General features: G+C 39.7%; 1 protein-coding gene across 2 annotated transcripts in view; it reads right to left on the reverse strand.

Moving 5' to 3' along the window:
• The window catches only part of ZFHX3 (zinc finger homeobox 3), a 928,642-nt gene that overhangs the window by 450,812 nt on the left and 452,278 nt on the right, over positions 1–25,552 (reverse strand). For both annotated transcript variants that reach the window (XM_044081906.1, XM_044081905.1), the window contains exon 4: positions 9,128–9,624. In XM_044081906.1, coding sequence (XP_043937841.1) covers positions 9,128–9,624 — 497 coding nt within the window. The remainder of the gene's footprint in view (positions 1–9,127; positions 9,625–25,552) is intronic.

The raw sequence follows: 25,552 nt of genomic DNA on the forward strand, positions 1-25,552 counted from the left end.
CAGTGACTGACAAGACAAAATACATCATTCCCATTTTCTTTACTTTCACAAACCTCTGACACAAACAATATGAAATAGCACAGACTGCAGCATGGTAAACACCTGTGCAACCACTTCTTCTTGATATACAAGCCGTTTCTCTGCACTGTCATCTCCACAGCACTAGAGCCTGACTCAAAAATGACAAAAAGCCACTTGCAGAACCCAGTTCCATGGCAGACACAGATATGGTTCTACATGTGATCTAGAAGACCTGGGATTAATGAGCGACTTTGGAGATGGAAGAGACCATGCAAGAGGACTGGAAGCGAGCTGTCAATGCTGACTCACCTATCCTGACCAAGAGAGAGAGGGTGCCAATGTGCTGCTAAACCGGCATGTATAACAGTAGAAATATAGATTATGCAGTACATGGGCTGAGAATATATGCTGGACTGCCAAACTATTTTCACATAGCTGCCTTCTTTGTATTTTGGTAACAACACCCACACGCACAAGGGAATACAGCAGGCTTTTGGACCTGTGAAAATGCAATTACTGGGGTTGTGGTTAAGGACAGAAAATTGTCAGAAAAATGAAAATCGCTTACGGCTACATGTTAGATGACAATGCTGTGACTAGCTGTTACCTCACTGAGGAACATGTGTGATGGCCAGTTACAGCAGGTCAGATAAGTTGATATGAGGGCACATAAAAAGTATTGCCAAGACTAAAACTTTCTGGCAGAAGGTGAAGTAAGTGGGGCAAAAATCAATCACAGGCATCCACAAAGCCACTGCAAACCACAATACACTGCAGTTCTCAAGGTCTCTGTAACATGCTAACACAGCAAACATTACATAATGTTGAACCTTTCTACCATTCAGTATTACCACTGGGTTGTGTTAGGCTGTGTAGAAAATTAATTCCAGCAAGGTGTCACTTATGTCAGTGCTGCCATTTTTGGAACATCAGCTTTACTGTTTTACCTGTGGTTTTGAAGATGAGTGGTAAGTCTGCAAGCATATTTTCTTTGTTTAGCTCTACTAGTAAGTTCATATTTTAACACTGTAAAACATTTCCTCGTTAAGGGACTGTCAGTAACAGATGTTAGTACTTAATGACCTGTACTCTTTCTTTTTTTACTGTTACCCTCAGGCAGTTTTTTTGCTCAGTAAAGGCGTTTTTTCTTACACAGTTTAATTACTAAGGTATTTGTAAATGAGTTCAATGCTTGTTTGAGCCTGAGAGCTGACGATAAGCGAAAGAATACTCACATTTGAAACCCCTGCCCTAGTGCCCTCCCCCTACCAACAGCCAGCTCTCTTGAGAGGTACGAATTCTATTTTTTTGCTAACCAAATAAAGTGTGAACTTCTCCCATAGTGCTACTGCTTCTCATGGCACTTACAACTGCCTCATACCTTGCAGGACTGGTCTTCCTGGTTGGGAGTGGGGTTCAATAAGCACTGACTGCATGGGATGCTGTGAAGAAGCATCTGCAGCACGTTTTAAAATGCTGAAACCTTCTCCTTCTGAAAAAGGAACAGAGGCCAAACAGCATAGAAACTATACCACAATGCAATCGTAGTGTATCCCATTTCTTATATTAAAAAACTGCAGACAGCCATACAATGCCGTACCTGTGAGTGATGAAAGGACAGTCATTTCACTTTGGACCTCAGATAAGTGCAACATCGAAGAGAAATAAGTCAGGTTTTCACATCTCATCACTTACATAAACCCCAGTAGGAAAACACTTTTTTTAATACATGCATTTTACATACATCACATTAGGGTGCTACGGTTTACTGCTATGAAATGGTTTCATCTCTTTATCCTTTTTTGTACTGCAAGTCAGAAGCTTGCAGCAAGCTTTATACATATACATATACAGTAATTGCTGGCTCTCCAGTTCCATCACATTACATCATCCAGACCTGTGTTCATCCCTCTTAATTGATATTCACAGCTACTAACATGATCTGAAAGGTTACTGGCGATGCAATATAGCTAGGGTTTGTAAGGAGAGCAATAGAGAATGACAATAAAGTACAGTTGTGTACACTTACCATAAATGTAGATGTTCAAGTGTATTCACCGTTGCAGTCATTACATTTGGGTAATCTGCTGGCAGGTAGCCCTCAGTCGGCCTGATTAACAAAGTTTTGGGTCCTGCATCAGTTGCTGTCCCTTCTTCTATGACGTCATGTCGTCAGGGGTATAAAACATGCAGCCAACGCCATTACATCAGTTTTTCTTGCCCCCCTAATGGGAAGCAATTAAATATAAAAGTACAAAGATATATCTCCAACAAAAAAGCAAATACACCAAAAAGGCTTTTAAGCATAGTAATGGAAAGTACAGGTATAGCCAAAAGAAGTTAGGGGGCTGAAGGGAGGGTAACCAGGACTGCAACAGTGAATACACTCAAACATCTACATTTATGGTAAGCGTACACAACTGTACTATGTTCTTCATGTTTCACTGTTGCAGTCATTACATTTGGGTAGATTCCCAAAGCTATGGTTGGGAGGAGGAATTTAGATAGCATTAGGGCCAGCTATAAGGCCCTGCAAGACTGCAGTGGCAAAGCCAGCTCTGGATTTTGAGAAAATTGGCAAATGATAATGCTTGGTGAAAGTATTTACAGAACTCCAGGTAGCAGCTTCTAGGATGTCTCTGGTAGGGACGCCTCTGAGAAAGGCTGTAGAGGTAGATGCAGCCCTGGTGGAGTGAGGTCTGATCCCCTGGGGGATAGGTTTTCCATGGTGCTTACAGCAGAAATTAATGTAATGGCTTATCCATTTAGAAATGGTTTGCTTTGAAATGGCCTTCCCCCTCTGCCCCTGCAGCAAATGCCACCAGCGGTTGTTCAGATGAGGTTCAGTTGAGGTTTAGTCCTGTCCAAGTAGAATCTAAGTTGTCTGTGCACATCTAAGGAATGCAGTATCCGTTCCCCTTTATTCTGTGGATTGGGAAAGAAGGCTGGCAAATGAATGGATTGATTAAGAGCCACACTGGATACCACCTTGGGCACGAAAGATGGATTGGTTCTGAGGGACACCCTGTCCGCACGAAAGATGATGAAAGGCTCCACTGCCATAAGGGCCTGTAATTCAGATACACTTTTAGCTGAAGTGATTGCTAAAAGGAAAGCTGTTTTCCAAGAAAGAAATTTTAAGTCTGCAGTAGCAGCTGGCTCGAAAGGAGGTAGAGTGAGTTTTTCCAAGACAAAGTTAAGGTCCCAGGCTGGGGATGGAGCTCTCCTGGGTGGTCTCAAATTGTTGGCCCCTCTGAGGAACCGCTTGAGCAGTGGATGAGAGAAGAGGGGAGGTTCTGTGTTATAATAAGCTGAAATGGCTGAGGCATGGATTTTAATGGAGGAAAAAGACAGGCCCTTGTGAAGCATCTCAGTTAAGTATTATAAAATCTGAGGTAAATTGGGTGCTGTTGTGCTCATCCCTTGAGACTGGTTCCAGGCACAGAATCTTTTCCATTTTTCAGCAAAATATTTTCTAGTACTAGGCCTTCTTGCCTCTAAAATGATATCCATCACAGGTTTGCTGAAGGATGGTAAAGGAGAGATTAAGTAATTAGCCAGGCTGCAAGGTTCAGTGTTAGAAGCTGAGGGTGCAGAATCTGGTTCTCCTGCTGAGACAGCAGGGATGGAGTCTGATGCAGGTGCCATGGAGATAACCGTGACACACTGTGCAGGAGGGGGTACCAGTGTTGGCGCGGCCAGTCTGGAGCAATCAAAATTATGCTTGGTTTGTCCTGTTTGATTTTTAGTAGTACTTTGGAGAGCAGAGGCAGAGGGGGGAAGGCATCAACTGATAGGTTTTTCCAGCTGAAGGACAGAGCATCCACTTTCCAGGCTTGTTTGTGGGGAGTCCTTGTGCAAAATTTGTCCAATTGGTAGTTCTGGGGAGAGGCAAACAGGTCCATATCTGGGCTCCCCCATTTGCTTGTCAACATGTTGAAAGTCCTTGGTTCCAGTTTCCACTCGTGTGGGTCCATGAGGTTTCTGCTTAGTCCGTCTGCCAGTGTATTTAATTTTCCTGGCAGGAATTGAGCTTGTAGGTGCACCTGGTAGCTCAAGGCTGTGTTCCACAATGCCATGGCTAGTCTGCAGAGGGGGTAAGAATGTGTACCCCCTGCTTGTTTATGTACCACATAACAGTGGTGTTGTATGTTTTTACCATTAGTTGTCCTGGAAGAATGTTGTCTTTGAAGGCTGTCACAGCATTCTGTACAGCTAACATTTCTTTTTGATTGATATGCAGGTGCATTTGACTTGGGTTCCATTTGTCCTGAATGCACTTCCCTGCCAGGTGATTCCCCCCCATGCATAGTCCGATGCATCTGTTGTTAGTGTTTGGGGGTAGGGGGTGGTCTGAAAGGTAGTCCCTTGTTTTGGTGCAGGCCTCTGCCCACCAAAGGAACTCTAGGCGTAGGCAAGGTATGATACGAATCATTGTTTCTAGGTCCTGAGAATGTTGACACCATAGGCGTTTTAGATACCACTGTAGTTTCCTCATCTGCGGTCTTGCATATGGAATTAGAAGAATGCAGGAGGCCATGAACCCCAAGGCTTGCAGTATTTGTCTTGTAGATAGCTGGGTTTTTGTGGCCACTTGTTTGAAGTAGGTTGTCAAATGAATTTGTTTCTCTGGCATGAGGTAAGCCATCTGGGTAGTTGTATTCAAGCTTGCTCCCACAATTTGTTGACAGGGTACCAGGTGCAATTTCTTTTTGTTTATGGTGTACCCCAGACAAGTTAGAACCCTTTGTACAAAGGCCAGATGATTCAAAAGTATGTCCTGGCTTTCTGCCTGAATTAGACAATCATCCAGGTATGGATATATTTGAATATTTCTTTGCTTGCAAAATGCAATAACTGGAGCTAGGCACTTTGTAAATACCCTGGGCACAATAGATAAGCCAAAGGGCAGTGCCTGCTATGAAGCATAGTAACTTCTGCAAGATTCCCTGATTGGGATGTGTGGGTATGCTTCTTTTAAATCTAGTGTTGCCAACCAGGCATCTTTGCCTAGCATAGGAAGTAATTGGTGAAGAGTCAGCATCTTGAATTTTGGAATCTCCAAAAAGATGTTTAGAGTAGACAGGTCCAGGATAGGACACCATGAATTGTCTTTTCTGGGTACCAGGAAAAGTCTCGAGTAGAAACCTTGTCCGTTTTCCTCTTCTGGTACCAGTTGAATAGCCCCCATGCTTAAGAGAGAAAGTACTTGTTTTTGGGCCTCTGCCCACTGATTTGGGGGTAGGTCAAGTCACCTGCTTGGTGTTGGCAATGTGTGGAAGTGAAATATGTATCCCTGGGACACTATATTTAAAACCCATTTGTCCTGGGTAATGAGTTCCCAATTCTTTGCATGAAGAGCAATCTTTCCCCCCAAAGGGGCAGTCAGTTGATAAGTGCTTGGAAATTTTAAAAGGAAGTCATTGAGACAGTTTACCATAGAGGGGGAGTCTTATTATTCCCGGATTTAGAAGTGGAGGCCCCCCACTGCTTAGTTCTGTGTGTCACCTGGGACTGAAACCTGGGGTTTTTGCTGTGTCTGGGTTTGGCTTGAGAAGACCTGGAAGGGGCTGGAAAGGACCAATTCTTAGAGGGCCAGTGCCTACTAAATCTAGGAGACTGAACTTGTAAAAAATCTTTAACAGTTAGCATAGATTTAGCTTTATCTTCCATCTTTTTAAGAACTTCCTCAGCCTTGTTGCCAAACAGGCGGTCCTGATTTAAAGGAGCATCCAACAATTTAGCTTTAACGTGATCAGGCAAAGATTGCTCCCTAAGCCAAGTATGCCTTCTGAGCACAGACCCAGTAACAGCAGCCCTGCAAGAGGCCTCTAATGAATCAAGACCACATTGCAAAGTATGTTTTCTAACTTGTTCAGCAGAATGCATTAAATCCTGTAATTCTTTATTTTCCACACAGTCAGGAATCTACATAATTTTCTGTTTATGCAGTCCAATAACATGTTGCTGATACTTTAACATATGAAACTGGCAATTTGAAGCACTAATGGCCAAGGTTGCAGAAGTGTAAACCTTCTTACCCTATCTATTCAGCACCTTGGAGTCTCTATCAGAAGGGGTAGGATTTTTAGCAGTACAAGCCTTAATGCACTTGGGCCCCAGTGAAACAGTCTCTGGATCTGCAATAGGATTTTTAAAAAGGAACTTGTGGGACTCAGGGACCCTGTAGTATCTGTCAGGTTTTCTGGGAGTAGGAGGCAGGGAATCAGGGACCAAACTAGATTCCGAAAAAGCATCATCAACAATGTCTAGTACAGGAGGAATTGCTAAAGGCCTATGCTGAGGTAGGAGAAGGAAATCTCTAAGCCTCTTTTTTGAATCAGAAAAATCATGGCTTTCCCAGTGGAAATGCTCCCTTAAGAGTATGTAAGGTTTCCCCAAAAGGAAAATCCTCAGGAGGGGAAGAAGAGAGAATGGAGTCCTCTGCATCAGAATCTTCATAAGTAGAAAAGGGCAAATCCAGATCATCAGAAGAATCAGAAAAAAAAACAGAATCCTGATCAGAATATTCATAATCAACTTCAGTCCTAGGCCTCTTAGAAGGGTGGGGGGGTTGGCTACCCCCGATTAGAGTTATTAGATCTTCAGCCATTCTTATCATTAGTTTTTTAGACCTAGAGGCCTGAGCATGTGGCCTGGGCATCGTTTTTTTAGGCATGGATCAAGATTTAGGCCTAAGTAAAGAAGGAGGTGTCGATTTAATATGCAAGTCTGTAGGCCTGAATACACCCTCAGAAGCCGGTACCTGCACAGCGGCTCCAGACCCATCCAAGGTAGAGACATCCATGGGCTCCATAGTTGAAGCATCTCGCGTTATACCAAACTCCGAATGGGTCTCTGTAGAGGCCTGCAAATCAGAAGTAGTGGGTATCAGGGGCTGCGAAGGCACCTCACTGAGTACCGGCAAACTGGCGACTGGCTTAGGAGAAGCGTCGTCGGCTGTTTTGGACCTCGGCGGCCTGTCTCTGTCTTTATCTTTGCATTTTTTTGGAATCCCGGTAGTCGGATGGCTAACCAACGACATTTCTGGATAATTAAACCAAGAACCAAAATATTTAGAGGTGAAAATATACCGACAACGCATAGTGCACTGATTAAATAAAGCACAAAACTGACAGCAAGGTAAGTCGTGGTCAGGGCCTAGGCAAGGAATACAGTACAAATGAAAATCTTTATTAGGTATTTGCTTTCCACAAGTAATGCAATTATTAACTTTTACTGACATCGGTAAGGAGCAAGAAAAAGTTTCCCCAATGGGGTACTTAGCTTTAGTTGAAGAATTCGGCTCTGAAACTCGAAAATGAAAATTTCAGGAGTTGGCCGACTGGCACTTGCGAACTGCTTCTGCTTCGGGCACCGCACAGCAAGAAAGACTGATGTAATGGCGTCAGCTGCATGTTTTATACCCCTGATGACCTGACATCATGGAAGAAGGGACAGCAACTGACGCAGGGCACAAGACTTTGTTGATCAGGCCGACTGAGGGCTACCTGCAAGCAGATAACCCAAATGTAATGACTGCAGCAGTGAAACATGAAAAACATCTTATCTGACCACAGTAACACTTGTGATTACCACGGTGACATCTTCATTTTTCACAAGGCTTTCAGACAGAGCTTGGACCAAGGAGGACAAACAGTCCCCATCATGTTACTTCACTGAACACTTAGCCTTCATCCAGCAGGCAGGGAGCATAAAAAATAAAGCAGATGTTTTTTCTCCTCACATGTCCTCTCTGTTAAGATCACTTACTCCTCTCCCAGCTGTACTCCATTATAGACATGTATGTTTACAATCTACTACGACTGCTGCAAGTCCACCTTCATATTTTGCATGATATGCTTCTTTGTCCATCTGCTACATGAATGTAATGCGTTAACACTTGCACTGCAATCATTAATGTTTGCTGTACAGTGCTTGCAACACATACTAAACCTGACTGCTTTACTGTTTTATTTTTTTAACAGTTTTGTCCACTACATCTTATCTGTCAGACTCAAAATAAGGGGAAAACAGCACAAAACGAGGCACTTCTCTGCTAATTTCTTAATTTCTTATAAGATATTCTCTTTGCCTTATGCCCTTTGCCTTATGCTCAACTATATGAAAACATGACAGAGCAACTACATGACTGACAGATGAATATGCTTGAATGTGGAGTACGGCCCTGTTTTTTCAAATCCCTTTTCATATATGCATAATACACACACACACACACACACACACACACACACACACACACACACACACACATATATATCAACACAAACAAACATTTGCATATTTATAAAATCCTTAACTGGGCTTCAAGTGTCAGTGCTGTTTTGAATTTGCCATTTGTTTTTGTTCATTAACAGCAACTTAGTCTTCTGTTTTTGCTGAGAAAGGCAGTATCAAGTTTGAACATTTTCTTGGCCTGTATTTACATTATAATGTTAATAATGGTCTTGTTCTGCTCAATGTGAGAAGTAGCTAATGGTAAATCTACTGACCCTCTTCTTAGGTATGCATACTTGTGTATTGATTACCTAGTTTACTGTGTGTTCTGTGCAACCTGCACATGTAAGACAGGAAGAAGTATAAAACTAAGTACTCTTGGTAGCATCGGGACCACCTGACGACAGGATAACCCAAGTGTGATGACTGCAGCAGGGTAACACGATGAACATCAAGGAGCAACTAGGCATTAACAAAACAGCCCTTTCCATATGGAGCTGCCCCACCTGCAATGTAACCAGGATTAGTAAAAAAGCAGCAAATGCAAATCTATAACCTCAAAAGGCAGTATGGAATAAAAACAGCTAGAACCTGTACACAAAGTACTTTCTCCAAGGAGAACCAACTAGTGAAAAACAGATCAGTTCATAGCAGAGTCTGGAAACAAACAAAATGCCACATGTGATCAAAAAATGGTTACTAAACGCTTCAGTTTTACAATAATATTTTCAATGTGCAAACTCTGTAAGTATACCTTTTTAAGAATAAGTAAAATTAGGCTAATTAGACTGCTCTTAAATATAGCTGCAGGATACATGTCTAACACTCTTCCAGCCATTCCTTCTCCAGTTTAAGACTTCGGGCTTACCTTATACAGTTTTAGGCTGGCCTCATGCCTGGTGTTGACTGTGTGCAGGCGTAGCTTCTCTAGACTGTTGGTGTAGTAGTCACAAGCATTGCACTTTAAATGGACTGGGTTGCCAATGGCAACGCACTTCAACCGCCATTCATTGCTCTTCCCACCTTCCTTGATATGCGCCACCAGTTGGTACTTTTGCACATGTTTGTCCGTTTTGCAGTGGAGCTGAAAGTTGGCCTTCAGCTGGGTGTTGTAATGGCACAGCTTGCACTGATATGAGTCACTGACCACCGCCTTCCACTCCTCCTCTGGCAGGCAGCGCTCTATATTCATGTGCATACCTAACATGTCCAAGTTGTCCGTGGTAAATTTGTTACAGACCGCACACTGGAAAAGCTTCAATGTGGGATCATTGGTTTGTGTGAAGGTCTCACCTAGGTTCATCAGCTCTTCAGACACCAAAGGCCCGCCACCTAGATGCATGTCTAGGGGTAAGTCACCACCAACTAAAGAAAAAAAAAAAGAAAGAAAAATTAACAAGCTTTCCATGAACTCTACTTGAGAGTTGTAAGTCTGAGACTGCATGCTCCAGTACACAATGGCTACAGAGGAGAAAACACTACCAAATCATTCATTCATCATTACCTGATCTCCAATAGCCCATTACCAAATCACTTATAAGTACTTGACTTTTGGGTCACTCCTAGCAACTATAAGCTGTCAACATTAGGAAAAAAAATATGCATTTTTCCAGCAATGTTGCCCACACTGGTACTCGATACATTATATATACGTAACTGTAGATGGTTTCATCACTCCAGTCTCCCTGCTTATGGACACACTTGGAACATTTTCAGATTTAAGGTTCAGGAAGCAAAATATGAGCCAGTTAAGAGAGGTACTGCAGGGGCTGATGTTCTGTTTCTAACAGGAAAAAAACGTCCTGAAAGCAAATGTAGGACTGGAAAACTGCAAAAACTAACCGTCTGTGAAATCGCCACTTATGTCTGATGAAAGGCAACCTAAACACATACTCAGACAGACAGAAGGACTGGGAAATTATTTTGTGTGCAATTAAGCAAAAATTGTTCAGCAAGTCATAAGGCTAAAAAACCTTCCCAAAGAATCAGAAAGAAGGTAATAAGGGCTCTTTTTGTGTAAAACACAAATATATAAGTGCAACCTGATTAAAAATTAATGGTTTTGTATGAATACTTCTCAAAATACGAGCACAGCTAGAAGAAAAATGTTAACCATGGCAATGACAGTGACACAAAAAGATGGCATCTTACAATCCACCTTCAGCAAGGGGTTATTGTAGGTCTATATTAGATGAAAGGAGACAAAAGCTTCATTCAAATAGCACACAAAATGATCTAGATTCCAGAAAGTGGTCTGGAAAGTGCACTTCCTATTTCAAGGACTGCATGTTACTTTACACTGAATACTGCAGAAAATTTTCTAATGCATTCTGGACAAAACCTAAGAGATCTAATGACTAGGAGATCCTATATACGTAAATATAAGAACATCTGTTCCAGATGAAAAAGGAAAACCTATACTGCAATAACAGTCTTAAAAAAGAAGCGAAGTTCTTCTGTAAGTTGCTGTATAACTGAAAACTCTTACTAATAAGACATTAAAAAATGTGGACTTATTTTATTTAAATTTCGGCAACATTTCCAGATTTAATTTTAGAAGGAGATACACACGGAATGAAAATGACAGAATGTCACATTTCACTTATATATGTAGCACGACAGCCGAAGCAGATGAGACAATCACTTATGGTAACAGTTGCATGGATTAGAGCAGAGAGTGACCATAATCATACAATAGTAATTTGCAGTTCGCATACACAGGTACATACATGAGCTAGCGACACAAACAGCTATGATCAGAATGGGTATGCCATTTGTCATTAGTGGCATGTCTACAATGGCACCATATAGTAAAAAAAAAAAAATAAAGTGGAGGAGTGGGATACACATATGTGTTTCCCCTGCTCAGAAATTAAGAATGTGTTTTTCCAAAAACCTTAGGTTCCATATTTGTTTAAAAAAAATTGGTAAATCATGGTATCATGGTATGGAGGAGCAGAAAGGGTTAATTCTAAACAATCTTTTTTTTTTTTTTTTTTTTTTTTTTTTTTTTACAAAACATTTAATACAGAGATCATCTGATACTAAATCGCAAATTATCAACATGTGTCTACTTAGCATAGTTAACAAAATATTTTATATACCTGGCCAGTATATGAAACCACTGGCTAAGACATGGGTCATTTCTTTACTCTGCTGTATCTCCACATAAAAGATTAAAGCACCTTTCCTTCCTTATCAGTGATACACATTACAAGACATTGCGTAACCAAGTTAGAAAACAAATCAAAACAGAACGCATATCAGATAAACTTACATTAAGCAAGGGAATAAAGACCTCTACTGCTCACATTATTGGTCTATCACTAAATTCACTTTAGGGAAACAGAAAGAATGATTCTGAAAAAAAGTGAAGCCATGCTGTTACCATACTTTAGAGAAACCATATGGCAATGCTGGGTACAATTTAACGAAAAAATGACAGCGTATTGTCATCTAGCACATTTCTTAACGAAAAAGAAAATTACTATTTTTTTCTTTATATACTCAGCTGTATTTAATTGCAGTTTGTGTCTTAGCTGTCGGACTATTCAATTTTTATGCATTTTTTTATCAAGTAAGGGCAAAATAAATTGTAATGTTGTTATTCATTAAACTACTAGATTTCTATTTTTTACTAAAATGAATTTTAAAATCTCATATGTCAGTAAAAGAAAGCCTTCAATTGTAACAGCAAATACAACTAACTCTAATACTGCACTTACACGATAAGAATAAAAATTTGTTTTTTTAGGTCAAGTATGATACATGCGAGTTAATGGGTTATGAAAAACACAATGTAAAATGTGGAATACTCTTCAGAAGATATTCATATCAATCCATTACAACAATCAAAGGACAGCCTAACCAATGACTGACCATAAAGATGTCAGGCGTCCACTGATGGATTCTAGTATAAGGGCAGTACTGGACTTGTCAGTCTGAACAGCAAGAACTGAATTAGTTCTGGGACCAGTAAAAGGACAAGCATAAGGAATGCTGACATGGAGTAACGATACAAGGGACGGCCACGTAAATACGTCACAACAATGGTGTCATGCTGTCTACATTAGAATCAGCAGTGAATCCATTAGCCTCCAGAACTAGTGCATCAGTGAGAGTGACAAAATGGAGGGCTCTCACCAGTACCCCAAGGCACACCTTTCCTCTGTGAATTACTGGGTCCACACCATTGACACACACCTGTCATTAAGCTCTGTGATGCTGCTTAAGGCTCAAAAGTAAACTAGAAGCCTTTTAAAAAAAAGCTGTTTCATTGCCATAGTCTTAAAACTTGGAAGCTACTTTCTGATCACCCATGAAAGAGATACAGACTTTGACCTCTCTTCCTCCCCTCATCAAATCCACTGCTATGAGACTCACAACAAAGTTTAACAGCATGCTTTAGTAGAACACAGTGTGGTACAGATAAACCAAGTCTAATCTAACAATTGATTGGAAGGACTAACATGGTAAACGAAAGTGCATAATAAGGTGTAAATAAACTTTTATAAACCTTTCTAGTAAGCCTAGGAAAGCAAAACAAATAAATCTTTTGTCTTGAAAGGTTCTCGCCTAACTTACAGTACAAAAAAAGGGAAAAAAGATATATTGTTAACAGAATATGCTAATATAACTCTTTGGGGACAATATGACGTTGGTCTGGACTCCAAAGAATTTAATACGCTGTTTAAAAGTACGAAGAACAATTTAGAAAGGCAACAGCTTTTTATAAACAAGGTATGACAAGGCTAATTGGCAGTCAGTAAAACAGAGGAATCACGGTTTGCAGAAACGTCTACAAGATCGTACTACTCATGGCTTTACAGTTCAAGGGTTCTGCCTGAAGAAGGAATTTCCACAAAGACATGTCAACTCTTCAGAATTTACTAGATTTTTATAAATCATCAATACTGATTCAGTTGGTAAGAACTCCAATGCCACATAAAAACTGCAGCACTTCACTGTCATTTCTAATTTTTTGCAAATACATGTACAGTAGAACTTCCATAGTTGATCACCTCTCTACATTGACCACCTCTTTAAGGTGACCTAATTTTCATAGACCGGACATGCACCACATGTACTCAATGGAAAACCGACCTCTCTGTATTGACCACCTCTGTAAGTTGTATCTTGACCACTTGGACTGACACACAGTATTAATTTACCCTCTTTTACTTGACCATTTGAGTCCACTCTACACCAAGGGATAGAAGTTCTGAGCTTTGCCCCTTAGTTGTATTATTTTTTCTTTAGTATAAGTTCTTTTTTCATGTTTTATTATCACCATGTGTTGGATTAGGCCTAACATCCTATTGTTTATCACGTGTTGCTGAAGATTTTTTTCAGCTTGAAGGGCTGGTCTAAATTGTAGGTACATCCTACAATTACTGAAAAATTTTACAGTTAATCAAGACATGATGTCCCAAAGGAAAGAACTTAAAGAGCTGACACTGAAGGAAAAGTTTGATCTTCTACATTTTCTAGAAAGCAGCAGCCAAAGAAAGATGGAGGAACATTTTGATGTTAGCAAGACCACAGTAAGCAACATCCAAAAATATTAACATGAGTACTTGGAGAGATATGGTAAGGAAAGCGGAGACCTACAGTGGAAAAGGAGAAAAACTTCCCTCGATGAAGTCAATAAAGCAACATTAAGCTGGTTCAAACAAATGGGGGCAGCTAACACCTGAATGTCTGGGCTGATGATCCAAGATGTTGCTAAAAAATTCTCACAGGAATTCGGGGTGGCAGATTTCCAAACATCAAGTGTTTGACTCGAGAAATTTAAACTGCGACACGAGATCTCTCAGAAAGTCTTGTGTGGTGAATCCAATGAAGTTCCAGTAGAAGTTGTGGAAGAGTTCATCAAAAAGTTCCCAGACTTTGCCAGAGGCTTCAAAGATGACATCTTTAATGCTGACGAGTGCAGGCTCTTTTTCAAGGCAATGCTTGACAGCAGCTTTCTCATGAGGGGTGACAAATGTAAGGACAAAAAAACGTTTCACAGTTCTGCTTTGCGCTAGCTCAACCGGAGAGAAACTAAAGCCCTTGGTGGTTGGTAAATCTGCAAAGCCACATGCATTCATGAACCTGAAGCCCGAAGACCTCCCTGTCACTTGGACTGGTGCCCTAGTTGAGGAGTGGGTAAGGGCTATCGACTGAGAAACGAAGAACAAGAAACTGTCTATTCTACTGACAGTAGACAACTATTCTGACCACCCGCAAGTGAATCATCTCACAAACGTGACACTGAAATTTCTGCCTCCAAACATTACCTCAAAAATCCAACCTCTTGACCAAGGCATCATCAAAACATTTAAAGTGCATTACCAAGCCCAGCTCCTGTAGTGGGTCATTACTAAAACACAAACCTGTGCTCCGCCTGTGGAAACAACTTTATCCACTCCGTCAGTTAATGCTCTGGATTCTGTCTCCGGGATCAGTTCTGCTTGGAATAAAGTTCAAACAGAAATGATACAGAAGTGTTTCAAGAAAGTTGGATTTGGCACAACCCAAGAGCATGATATTCTGTCCCTATCGGACAGTCCATCTCCCATGGCAGAATTCAAAGGAGTAGATTTTGAAGGTTTTGTTGCAATGGATGATAAGGAAGAGACTTGTAATGAGCCTGACCCAAAAGCAATTTTCCAAGCAATATTGACCGAAGTACAGACCAGCGTAAAAGTGCATGAAGCAGCTGATGAAGTGGAAGAAGCAAGTGAGGATGACACAGAAATTAAAGAGAGTCCAAAAGAAGAGGATATCAGGCATCTGATAATACAGTTGAAGTCATTAGCTGTGGAAAAATGCCCAGGTATGCTGAGTGGTGTAGCTAGCGTTGAGAGTGCTTTCTCCACTTACTTTTGTAATAAGATTTAGAAATAGACCAAGATGGACTCTTTTTTCAGAAAAAAAGATTAAACCATCAGAAAACAGTAAATGTTTTGATTTTGTATGATACCGTATGTATGATTTTACTGTGATTTGATTATGTATGATTTCGTATGATAAATAAAAGCTGTACAAGAAAGTAAAGTACATGTACTTATCAGTACAGTAGGCCTAGTTGCTTATGTTGACCAGTTTGTTACAGTCCCTTGGGTGGTTCTACTGTATATAAAATCATCACTTGACGTTACTCATTATCCTGTTCCTGAACACAAACATATCTCAATGGTTTAGGTTTTAATCCAGTAAAAGGTTGCAGAACACAGCAGTATCACCTTTAACATCCCACATTAACTTTAACAATTCTTACAACTGAATGAATGGTTTCTGTAAAGTTTTTACTAGTGCCAATAAATTACAATAAATGTTCTAAACACTAACAAATATACTGCTGCATTACTGCTTCCCATAAGTGAGACTATAACCTGAAAAATAAAGACTATTTTTGCATTAAAAACAAAACTACAGTAAAAAGCTGCTTAATCTTGACAGGTTTACAGTTTTCTCCAACAACACAGTTTTAAGCTTCACCTGTTAACAATACCAGTACTCTTTCAGGCTGCACACCTGGCTCAGATATAGAGCAGATCATATCACATCATACAACTGTAGGTTTCATCCACAAATCAGAAAGATGGACTCATATTCAGCATAACAGGATTCAATATGCAACACTGCTGTTCACCATATTTACAGGTTGAATGCTGACATACGTTTTAAATTCTGTGCTTACCATATGCTGGTTTCCAAGTGAGTAAATGTAGCATCCTGGGAGTCTGTATGTTATGTTCCCATGATTAGAAGTGTAGTGATGACATAATAAAAATTAATTCCTATCACATCCAAAAGACAAATTATATCAGCATTCAACCTGTAAATATGGTGAGCAACAGTGTTGCACTTTGAATCCTGTTATGCTGAATATGAATCCATCTTTCTTATTTGTGGATGGAACCTACAGTCATGAATTTCAGATCACTCAAACTGTCAGCAGGGTCTGTGTGCATCCTGATACAAACTAGTGCCCCTTCCAGGATTAGTAAATTTGTCTTGCATCTAATGACTTCAGAAATATGTTCCGGCTTCCTCACGGCCCTGAACTGGAATAAGTGATAATATGCAAATGACTAAATGAATAAAATTCTACCTTCTAGTTGAAAACCATGCTTCTCTCTTAAGTCCCCATAAGACCCCTGCTGACAAGGTCATTGTTCATCAGTCCAGTTCAATGCATGAGCAGTACATTCAGCTGTTTTCATACTCCATCCTCCTGCCACAGTCTCTCTGGGAACACCTAAGGAACTTGTTCATCAGTCCAGTTCAATGCATGAGCAGTACATTCAGCTGTTTTCATACTCCATCCTCCTGCCACAGTCTCTCTGGGAACACCTAAGGACCCCTCCACTGTACACTCGCTATCCCTTCTACGTGCTCACAGCCTTTTAGATCCACTGTCTACCTGAAACCTCTGCTACTCTTGGAAACTAAGAACCAAAACTTAAAAGCTATAATGGATTACATGACAGGGGTCTAGCTAACTGCCTGCTTCTGAAACTGAAATACAATCTCACATTCAACAGGATGGAGAGTCAAAATGTGGAGAGCTGAAGTGAGAGCAGCAACACGGGAATTCTTCGAATTTCAGATACTTGTTTGGACAACAGGAGGTTACACAAGTTAGAACAACAGTATTTAATGGATTTAAATGGCTACTGATACAACCACTGGGTACAGGTTCACAGATTCATAAGAGGTTACTAGGCAATGGCCCTACAGCCTTTACAAGCCTAGCCATGTTAATTCCAAGTATCCCCATTTGTTATTTTTTGGGTAGTATGCAGAACGAATTTATGAACAGAGCGTGTCTGTGATAAAACACTGGCTACTCCTGTCTATGAGGGACATGGGTGCCACCATAGGGGTGAATTTGCAGTCTCCCATCCAATTATTTAGGTTGCGTTTTAATAGGGTTAGTGAGGACTTCTATTTTACATGAATAGTGAGTCTATTCCAGATAAGAGGCAGTCTCTGGGAGACATGTCTGCCTCTATAGCATGATCTATTAATGTTTAGGACCATAAAATGGGTGGGGGTGGGGTCTGTCAAAAACAGCAAGAAGGTGATGCAATCAGCTGTTTTGGTAGGCATTGGACTTTTATACAAACATAGATGGGCCTATATGCGTTGATCAACAAAAGTTGTTGGACTTGCCCTTTTAAAAACAAAATTTTAGTGGCATATTTGTTTTCTAAGGAACTTTTTGAATGGACCATATCAAGCACCATGTAATGCATTAAAATGTACTTTTCTGAATATGAATATTGACCATCTACCTCCCATTCTCTGCTAGTTTACCCAGTGATAAATCCCCTATCATGATATGCTCTCAAGAGAACAAAAAAAAAGTAATCTCTTAGATATTCATATTTGTATATTCTATAATGTAATGACTCACTTTTAGATATTTTAACAATTGTCAATTTCTGCTCTGTATGCTCACTTGTATAAATGTCCTGTGTGATGCTTTCTTCTTATCTTGTCATATTGTATCTTTTGTGCTGTACTGTACTGGAGCTTTTCTCTCCAGGTCTCCGCTGAAAATGGACTTCTGTCCAGTCGCACTTTCCTGGTAAACAAATGTAAAATAAATAAATAAAAAATAAATGACATGATGTAAAGTATGTGCTAACCAGATCAAATATCTGGACATGTGACTATTTTTAAAGGTGATAAGGACTATAAAGTGGAAGGTAAGTGAATCAAACAAAATCTGCTGCATATAGCTTCTTTGTAAATCACTTTTCTCAAACTACCAAACCTTAGCCTTTCATCAGTAAAAAAAGCATGTTGTTACAAATGTGAAATTTGGCAGCTGTTATGGCACATCTGCAGGCAAAGCTGAAAGAGGTAACCAGGAAAGGTAACTAATACCAGCTGTAGCAGATGCTGTTATGCATCAGCAAGCATATTACATAGAACAACCTCATGTCAATCAGGGGTGAACACAGGAGTGGTTAAGGAGAAGTGAATTTAAACCAAAAGATGAAACATTAATATTAGTGGCCCAGGACAATGAACTACATACACATTGGTTTACAAAATCCATTGAACATGTGGGAGAAACAGACAAATGTAGGTTTTGTAAAACAGAACTGGAAACGGTCGCACATCTTGTTGCTGAGTGTGATACACTAATGGCAGAGGGCCTGTATACTGAAAGGCATAATAATGTGACAAGACTGTTGCACTGGGTATTGTGCAAACATTACAACACTGAAGTAGCTGAGGAAACACTGGAAACATGAGCCACAAAGCATTATAGAGAATGGGATCATCCATTACCAACAGTTCAAAAAAAAGTTGCGAGAAAACTAGACACAGTAGTCCATGAAAATAAGACAAAAGTAGCACTGATCATTGAAATCGCTACACCCAGTGACGACAGCGTCTTACGTACAGAGAAACACAATGTCATAAAATACCAGGATTTGCAGGCAGAAAAGAGGAAATGTGGAAGAAGGATACCCAGACAATTCCAACAGTAGTAGGAGCAACAGGCCTAATAAAAACGAATTTACAATCGCACTTAGATACGTTACCGATACATGTAACTCCACATGAACTGCAGGAGGAGTCAATTCTGGGCACACTGTGGGTGCTGCAAAGAGCACTTCCGAATAACATCAAAGGCTGAAACAATACTAATTTCATGAACTTTAATCATACTTTGACTTAGGAATGGGGTCCATTCTTGTCATGGTATTAGAAACCCAAAAGATTTTAAGAAATTAAAAAAGTGAAAAAAACATTTACTTTGCGCTTATCACATTATTTATAAAAAGCAGTGTATACTAAGATTATGGGACTCCTTGAAATTGATTACATGTAAAGATTGCAATCATAGGACTGCATACATACCTGTTTGACCTCTCAAGATCCAAACATAGTGAACGTTAAAACATAAGGAGAACAAGCCTAAGATGACTTCCTTGCTTAGTTTAGGTCAAGTGGGAGAGGAAATCAAACCAGAAATGGACAAAGATCAGGCAGCAGCTGAATGTGCCAAAAACAAAGAATATACGTTGAAGGACCAGATGAAAAGGCAAGAAATGTGGAAAAGGCATAAATGTAGTTGCAAGTATAGAAAGCTTCTGGAACAACCTCATGTTGATAAGGATCTGATGCAGGAATGGTTAAGGAGAGGTGCATTTAAATCACAAGACAAAAGGTTAATATTGGCAGCCCAAGAAAGTGGACTATGTGCATATTGGTTAACAAAGTCCATTGAGCATTTCAGACAGACAAATGTGGGTTTTGTAAAACAGAACTGAAAACAGTCGTACGTCTTGTTGCTGGGTGTGATACACTAATGAAAGATTGCCTGTATACTGAAGGGCATAATAATGTGGCAGGACTGTTGAACTGGGGATTATGCAAACATTACAATACTCAAACAGCTGAGAAGCATTGGATACACGAGCCACAAAGCATTATAAAAAATGATGAAGATTATATCACATGGCATCACTCATTACCAACAAAAAATAGATGCAAGAAAACAGGATATATTAGTCAATAAAAAGAAGACAAAAGTAGCACTGATCATTGAAATTGCTCTACCCAACGATTACAGTGTCTTACATACAAAGAGACACAAAGTAATATAATACCGATTTGCAGGCAGAAACGAAGGCAGTGTGGAAGAAGGATACCCACACATTTCCAATAGTTGTAAAAACAATGGGTCTCATAAAAAAAAAAAAAAAAAAAAAAAAAAAACGTAATATGTAGACATGCTACCAATACATGTAACTGCACATGGATTGCAGGAGGAGTCAAATCTGGGCATTTTCTTGGTGCTGCAAAGAGCACTTTTGGCTAACATCATTGACTGAACCAATGCTAACTTCATGAACGTTAATCATACTTTGCCTTAGGAATGGAGTCCATTCCTGCCATGGTAATAGAAACTCAAAAAACTTGGAAAAGTTAAACAGCATTTGCTTTACACTTATATGACATATAAAAATCAGTTTATACCAAGATTATATATTCCTTGCTCTGAAGGAGGTAAGGGCTTCCTCAAAACTGATTACATGTATAGGTCTGCAATCGTAGGATTGCATATGCATCTGCTGACCTCATCAGATCCAAACATAGTGGAAGTTTTAAAACATGAACAGAACAAATCTAAGATGATTTCCCTGCTTAGGTTAGCAGAAGTATATCAATGTCGAGCAGGAATGGAAACCAAACCAGAAGTAGCAAGGTAGCAAATTAATGTGCCAAAAAACAAAAGAAAGAACAAAATGAGAATGATCAGATGAGAAGGCAAGAAATGTGGAAAAGACATAAATAGAGTTGCAGGAACAGAAAACTCCTGGAACAACCTCATGTCGATTAGGATCTGATGCAGGAATGGTTAAGGACAGGTGAATTTAAATTGAAACATGAAAGGTTAATATTAGTGGTCAAGGATACTGGACTACATACACATTGGTTTACAAACTCCATTGAACATGTTGGAGGAAAAAGACAAATGCAAGTACTGTAAAACAGAACTGGAAAGTTGCCTATCTCATTGCTCGGTGTGACATACTAATGGCAGAGGGCCTGTATACTGAGAGGCATAATAATGTGGCAAAACTGCTGCACAGGGGACTGTGCAAACACTACAACACTGAAGTAGCTGAGAAGCACTGGAAACATGAGACACAAAGCATTATAGAGAATGAAGAAGTTTACATCACACAGGATCACCCATTACCAACAGGTCAAAAAACAGATATGAGAAAACCAAATAAAAGAAGACAAAAGTAGGACTGATCAGTGAAATTGTTACACCCAGTGATTACAGTGTCTTACATGCAGAGAGACACAAAATCTTAAAATACCAGGATTTGCAGGCAGAAACGAGGGCTGTGTGGAAGATGGATACCCAGATAGTTCCAATACTAGTTGTAGGAGCAATGGGTCTCATGAAAACAGAATTTACAGCCTTATTTAGATATACTACTGATACATGTAACTCCATATGAATTGCAGAAGTCGTCATTTCTGGGCATATTGCGGGTGCTGCAAAGAGTGCTCTTAGCAACATCAAAGATGGAAACAATACAAATTTCATGAACTTTAGTCATACTTTGACTTAGGAATGGGGTCCATTCCCATCATGGTATTAGTAACCCAAAAGACTGGGGAGAAATGAAACAAAAACATTTATTCATACCTCAAGAAACCTAGTGCATTTTAAGTGTTTCCTGTTTTGGAGGATTGACTGACGGAACCCTGGTTTGCATTTCTCCTGACTTTCTATAGAAAATCCTGGTAACTTAATTATTTAGGGCATGTAACGTGTGATCCTCATGGCAAAAGTAAAGCTGTTAGCCACCTTCATGTTCCACAGACTTGCTTCTTCCTGCTCATATGCAGGGAGGTTATATGCTGGCAGTTCAAATCCTTCTGAGCAGTCTTACCAAAAACAGAGGTGTTCTCAAAGTCAGCTAGAATATAAAAATAAAATAACCTAAAAGACATGGTATACTTTGTGGTCTCAGTAAGTCAACAATCCTTTTTTTTTGTTAAGAGAGAGAACACGAGAAACACTCAAAATAAAAGAGACAAAATATACATGCATGTGGCATCACAAATATAATGTTCATACTGTCATACCAAAAGGAAAGCCCTATAATTTATGATGGATAAGTTGCAGACAAAACAGCTCCATCAGTATCTAGTGTTACATCTGGTGAGTGAGGCATTAAAAAGCTGCAGTGTGACTTAGGGAAGAGCCTTAACTCCTTCTGAAGTCTTTTCATACCAGCTTTGGGAGCACTAACAACAATGGAGAGGAGTTCTTTACACGGCTTTCATATGCAGCCTAGCTATTACCTGGATATGACCAAAGAATTTAAAAATGACTGTTAACCACTTGTTTCTCCTGGATGATATAAACTAAGCCAGAAGGAGACTAAACTTTGATTAGTCCATTGACTTTCTGCCTGCACTGCAATTAGCTATCGCAACTATAAGAAATGACCACCTGCTTTGTCAAAGGCCCACTCTGCTAGACACCTGCAGATTCCACTGCCTTTTGTTCTGTTATGCTCCAGGAGATGATTTCTGTGTAGCTGCAGCATTGTCCTCACTAAACACACCTGCTATGAATTATAAACTGGGCACTTCTGTCCGATCTCTGACTTACTTTGGGGATTTATTCTTAAATCGGTATATCCCAGTATGACTAGCCACCCAGCAGAATCAGATAATGACTCTGCCCTGAAGGTTAAAGGGTGACTGTATCTTCTTTGCCAGTACAGAATTATGTACTGCTTGATGGTTCGTTTTTATTAAGACACTCCACTCTCACTCTCTCTGTCTTTGTAAAGAACGGTGACATCCTTCTTTTTATTCAAATTGCTTGGTCAAAAACTGAAGATGGATTGGGATGGTGAGAGAGAAATGCAAGGTATCATGGGAAGGGGGGGGGCTGAAAAAGTAGCTTGCCAAAGCGTATTCTCCAAAGTGTACACATGAAAAGCACCAAGTCCTGTAAACAGACTGCAAAATTGCACTTTATGAGGCTACCATTATCACCCTTGCGGTGTGTTTCTCTTTTTCTTACAGTTGTGTAACCATGAAGTTAGCATATTTGAGTAAGGAGGTGTGGAAGACAAGATGTATCACATGCCATAAAAGATGCTGGTTTTGTTTTGCTTAGTAAATACTGTTTTGGAGTGTGTGTAGATGTGTGTATGTTATATATATATGACTGCAGGTAAGTATTTCAAACATTTGGAATATCGAGCATTACTTGCTCCCACTGAAGAGGCTATGCCTGTGTGTGTGTGTGTGTGTGTGTGTGTGTGTGTGTGTGTGTGTGTGTGTGTGTGTGTGTGTGTGTGTGTGTGTGTGTTCACAACACAGTGGGGATGGGAATTTGCCCTTTTTCCATTGTTGTGTGATCCTGGAGTTGGAAGTACATAAGATGTAGGGGGTGTGGAGTGCTTTCTCTCTAGATAAAACAATTTTTTAGTGTTTTTTGCTGTTGTTTTTCTATTTTATCAGGTTTGATCTTTTTAGGCCAATGTTTTTTCCTTCAAAATAGGCTAATATAATAACTTCGAATGCATTATTTTGTGAGTTAAGTTAACAAAAAATGTAATGCATTTAGAAAAAAATGGTTGCCAACACTGGTATATCTGGGAGTTCACTGAATTCTGGAAACAGGGAAATTTTCTCATTTCTCTGTTACTCTATATTCACAGAACTGGTGTATTTTAAGTTAGCAGAGGTATGGAATACACAGCCCCCACTTCAGAGTGTAGGGGGGGTCTTGCTCATTCAATACACTTTTGTCATTCTTTTGCACTCTGTTTGACTAGTCCATTTTTGATCACTTTGTTTTGATTAAATGGACTTTTGAACAGACTGTTTTTTGGGGATATGTCATAAACCAATATGGGGGGGGATCACAAACAAACATGTATGCATAGCTAAAACTGTCCACACAGATACACACACACACACATATACACACACACACACACACACACACACACACACGCACACACGCACACACGCGCACACACGCACACACACACACATACACACACACGCACAAACATACACACACACACACACACACACACATCCATATACCTATCTATATATAAAAGCAGGTGAAGCAGACAGGCACTAACTACACCATTCCTTTTCCTACATCTCTCAGTTACTTGAGAATAAATGTCTACTTTATATACCAGAGTGATTTCCAAGTTCAACAATGTATTTCATGGAAAACAAGTGTTTATGACAACAAAATACCTCATTTCCATTGTTACATGCTGCATCAGGTACGGGTAGTACTGATCTGAAGACTAGACCACAACTACACACAATCTGCTTTCAGAAAATAAACATGGTACTTAAAGCATATGGATGTGTGCTGAAAGGTGACGGCCCTTGGTAACTAGCAACTTGCAATATGAGTATACCTGACAACAAATACACACAGACTGTGCACTGCACTAATGAAATGCAAAATGAGTTATACACTGAAAGTTGAAATGCATTATCTGACATGATCCATTTCTGTGAGTGTATTAATACTAAAAAAAATAGATAAAAAAAGAATGAAAGGAAAACTACAAAGAAAATGTTCTTTGAATAATTTTGAAGGGATAAGCTGGTAATGTGCTACATAAACGTGTACGGCCCTTAGCTGTTTTCTCTAATTTATAATATAATAATTTCAATAATATATGCAGCCTTCACTGTTGCTAGATCATGTTGGATCATCATGCTACAGAGCTGTAAGTAGCCTCAGTTTTGTAAGGTAAACCTATGCAGTTGTGGTCTTCGTGGCCAAGTTTACAGTATAGTGAAATAATCAGGTAACATCAGTCTCTGATGGGCTGGGCGATAAAAAACTTTCCATCTAGATCTGCCATCCAGTAGCTGCAAAGGTAAAAATAATAGATGAATGCAATAAATGCCCTGAAGATAATGTAAAATGCATGAGGATGTAAAAAAAAATAATACGTATATACATATTTAAAACAACATGCAGAGAAATCAGGGCTTCATTTGATTAATACAAAAAAGGAGGCTAGGAAAAAACAAATGTGGTGATAATAAGTCAAAGGAGAAGGAGGGACAGTAATTAAACATTTATAAATAACATGGGAAAAAGAGAGAGAGAGACGAGGAGTTAGAAACTAAAACAGAAACAGACACCCAAAGTATGCACAGAAACAGAAATGGTGAGAGAGAGAGAGAAGGAGAAAGAGAAAGAAGCCGTCTATTGTCTCTTATTCCCACAGCTTTAATTCATCATTGACCAGACAAAAAACAGCCTTGCAGCTGGACTGCTACTCATTTACAGTAAATTAATACCAGCAGCTGACTTATTTATAGCACTAGAAGGCCTTTGGAATGTGGACTGTGGGCAGACGTATTACTGCTGCTCCTGCCACACCTGACTGCTTGCAGCTACACACAAAGCAAAACCAGAGCTCCTAGGTAAGTAGTTACAGTGTTGGGGAGCCCATCAATGCTTTACAGACAACCCTCTTTACAAACTGAAGAATTTGTGAACAACTGTCTTCTAACAACGAATACTCAAAGCTTCGTCTAAACAAATGGGTCAAATTAGAGAAAGTACAAAGTTAACTCACTCAAATCTTTACTGGGCGATACCAATGTTGTCTGTTTTACATCCATTTTTACAGCCACAAAATACCCTAGATAATAGGGACAGTACAATTACGTAAGATCTTAATAATAGTAGATGTCCTTCTCTTCAATGTTGCAGTATTCTTTACAATAGGGATCCCCT

This window comes from Protopterus annectens, chromosome 8.part1 (genome assembly GCF_019279795.1).
Source record: "Protopterus annectens isolate FY-2018-M chromosome 8.part1, PAN1.0, whole genome shotgun sequence".
NCBI lineage: Eukaryota > Metazoa > Chordata > Ceratodontiformes > Protopteridae > Protopterus > Protopterus annectens.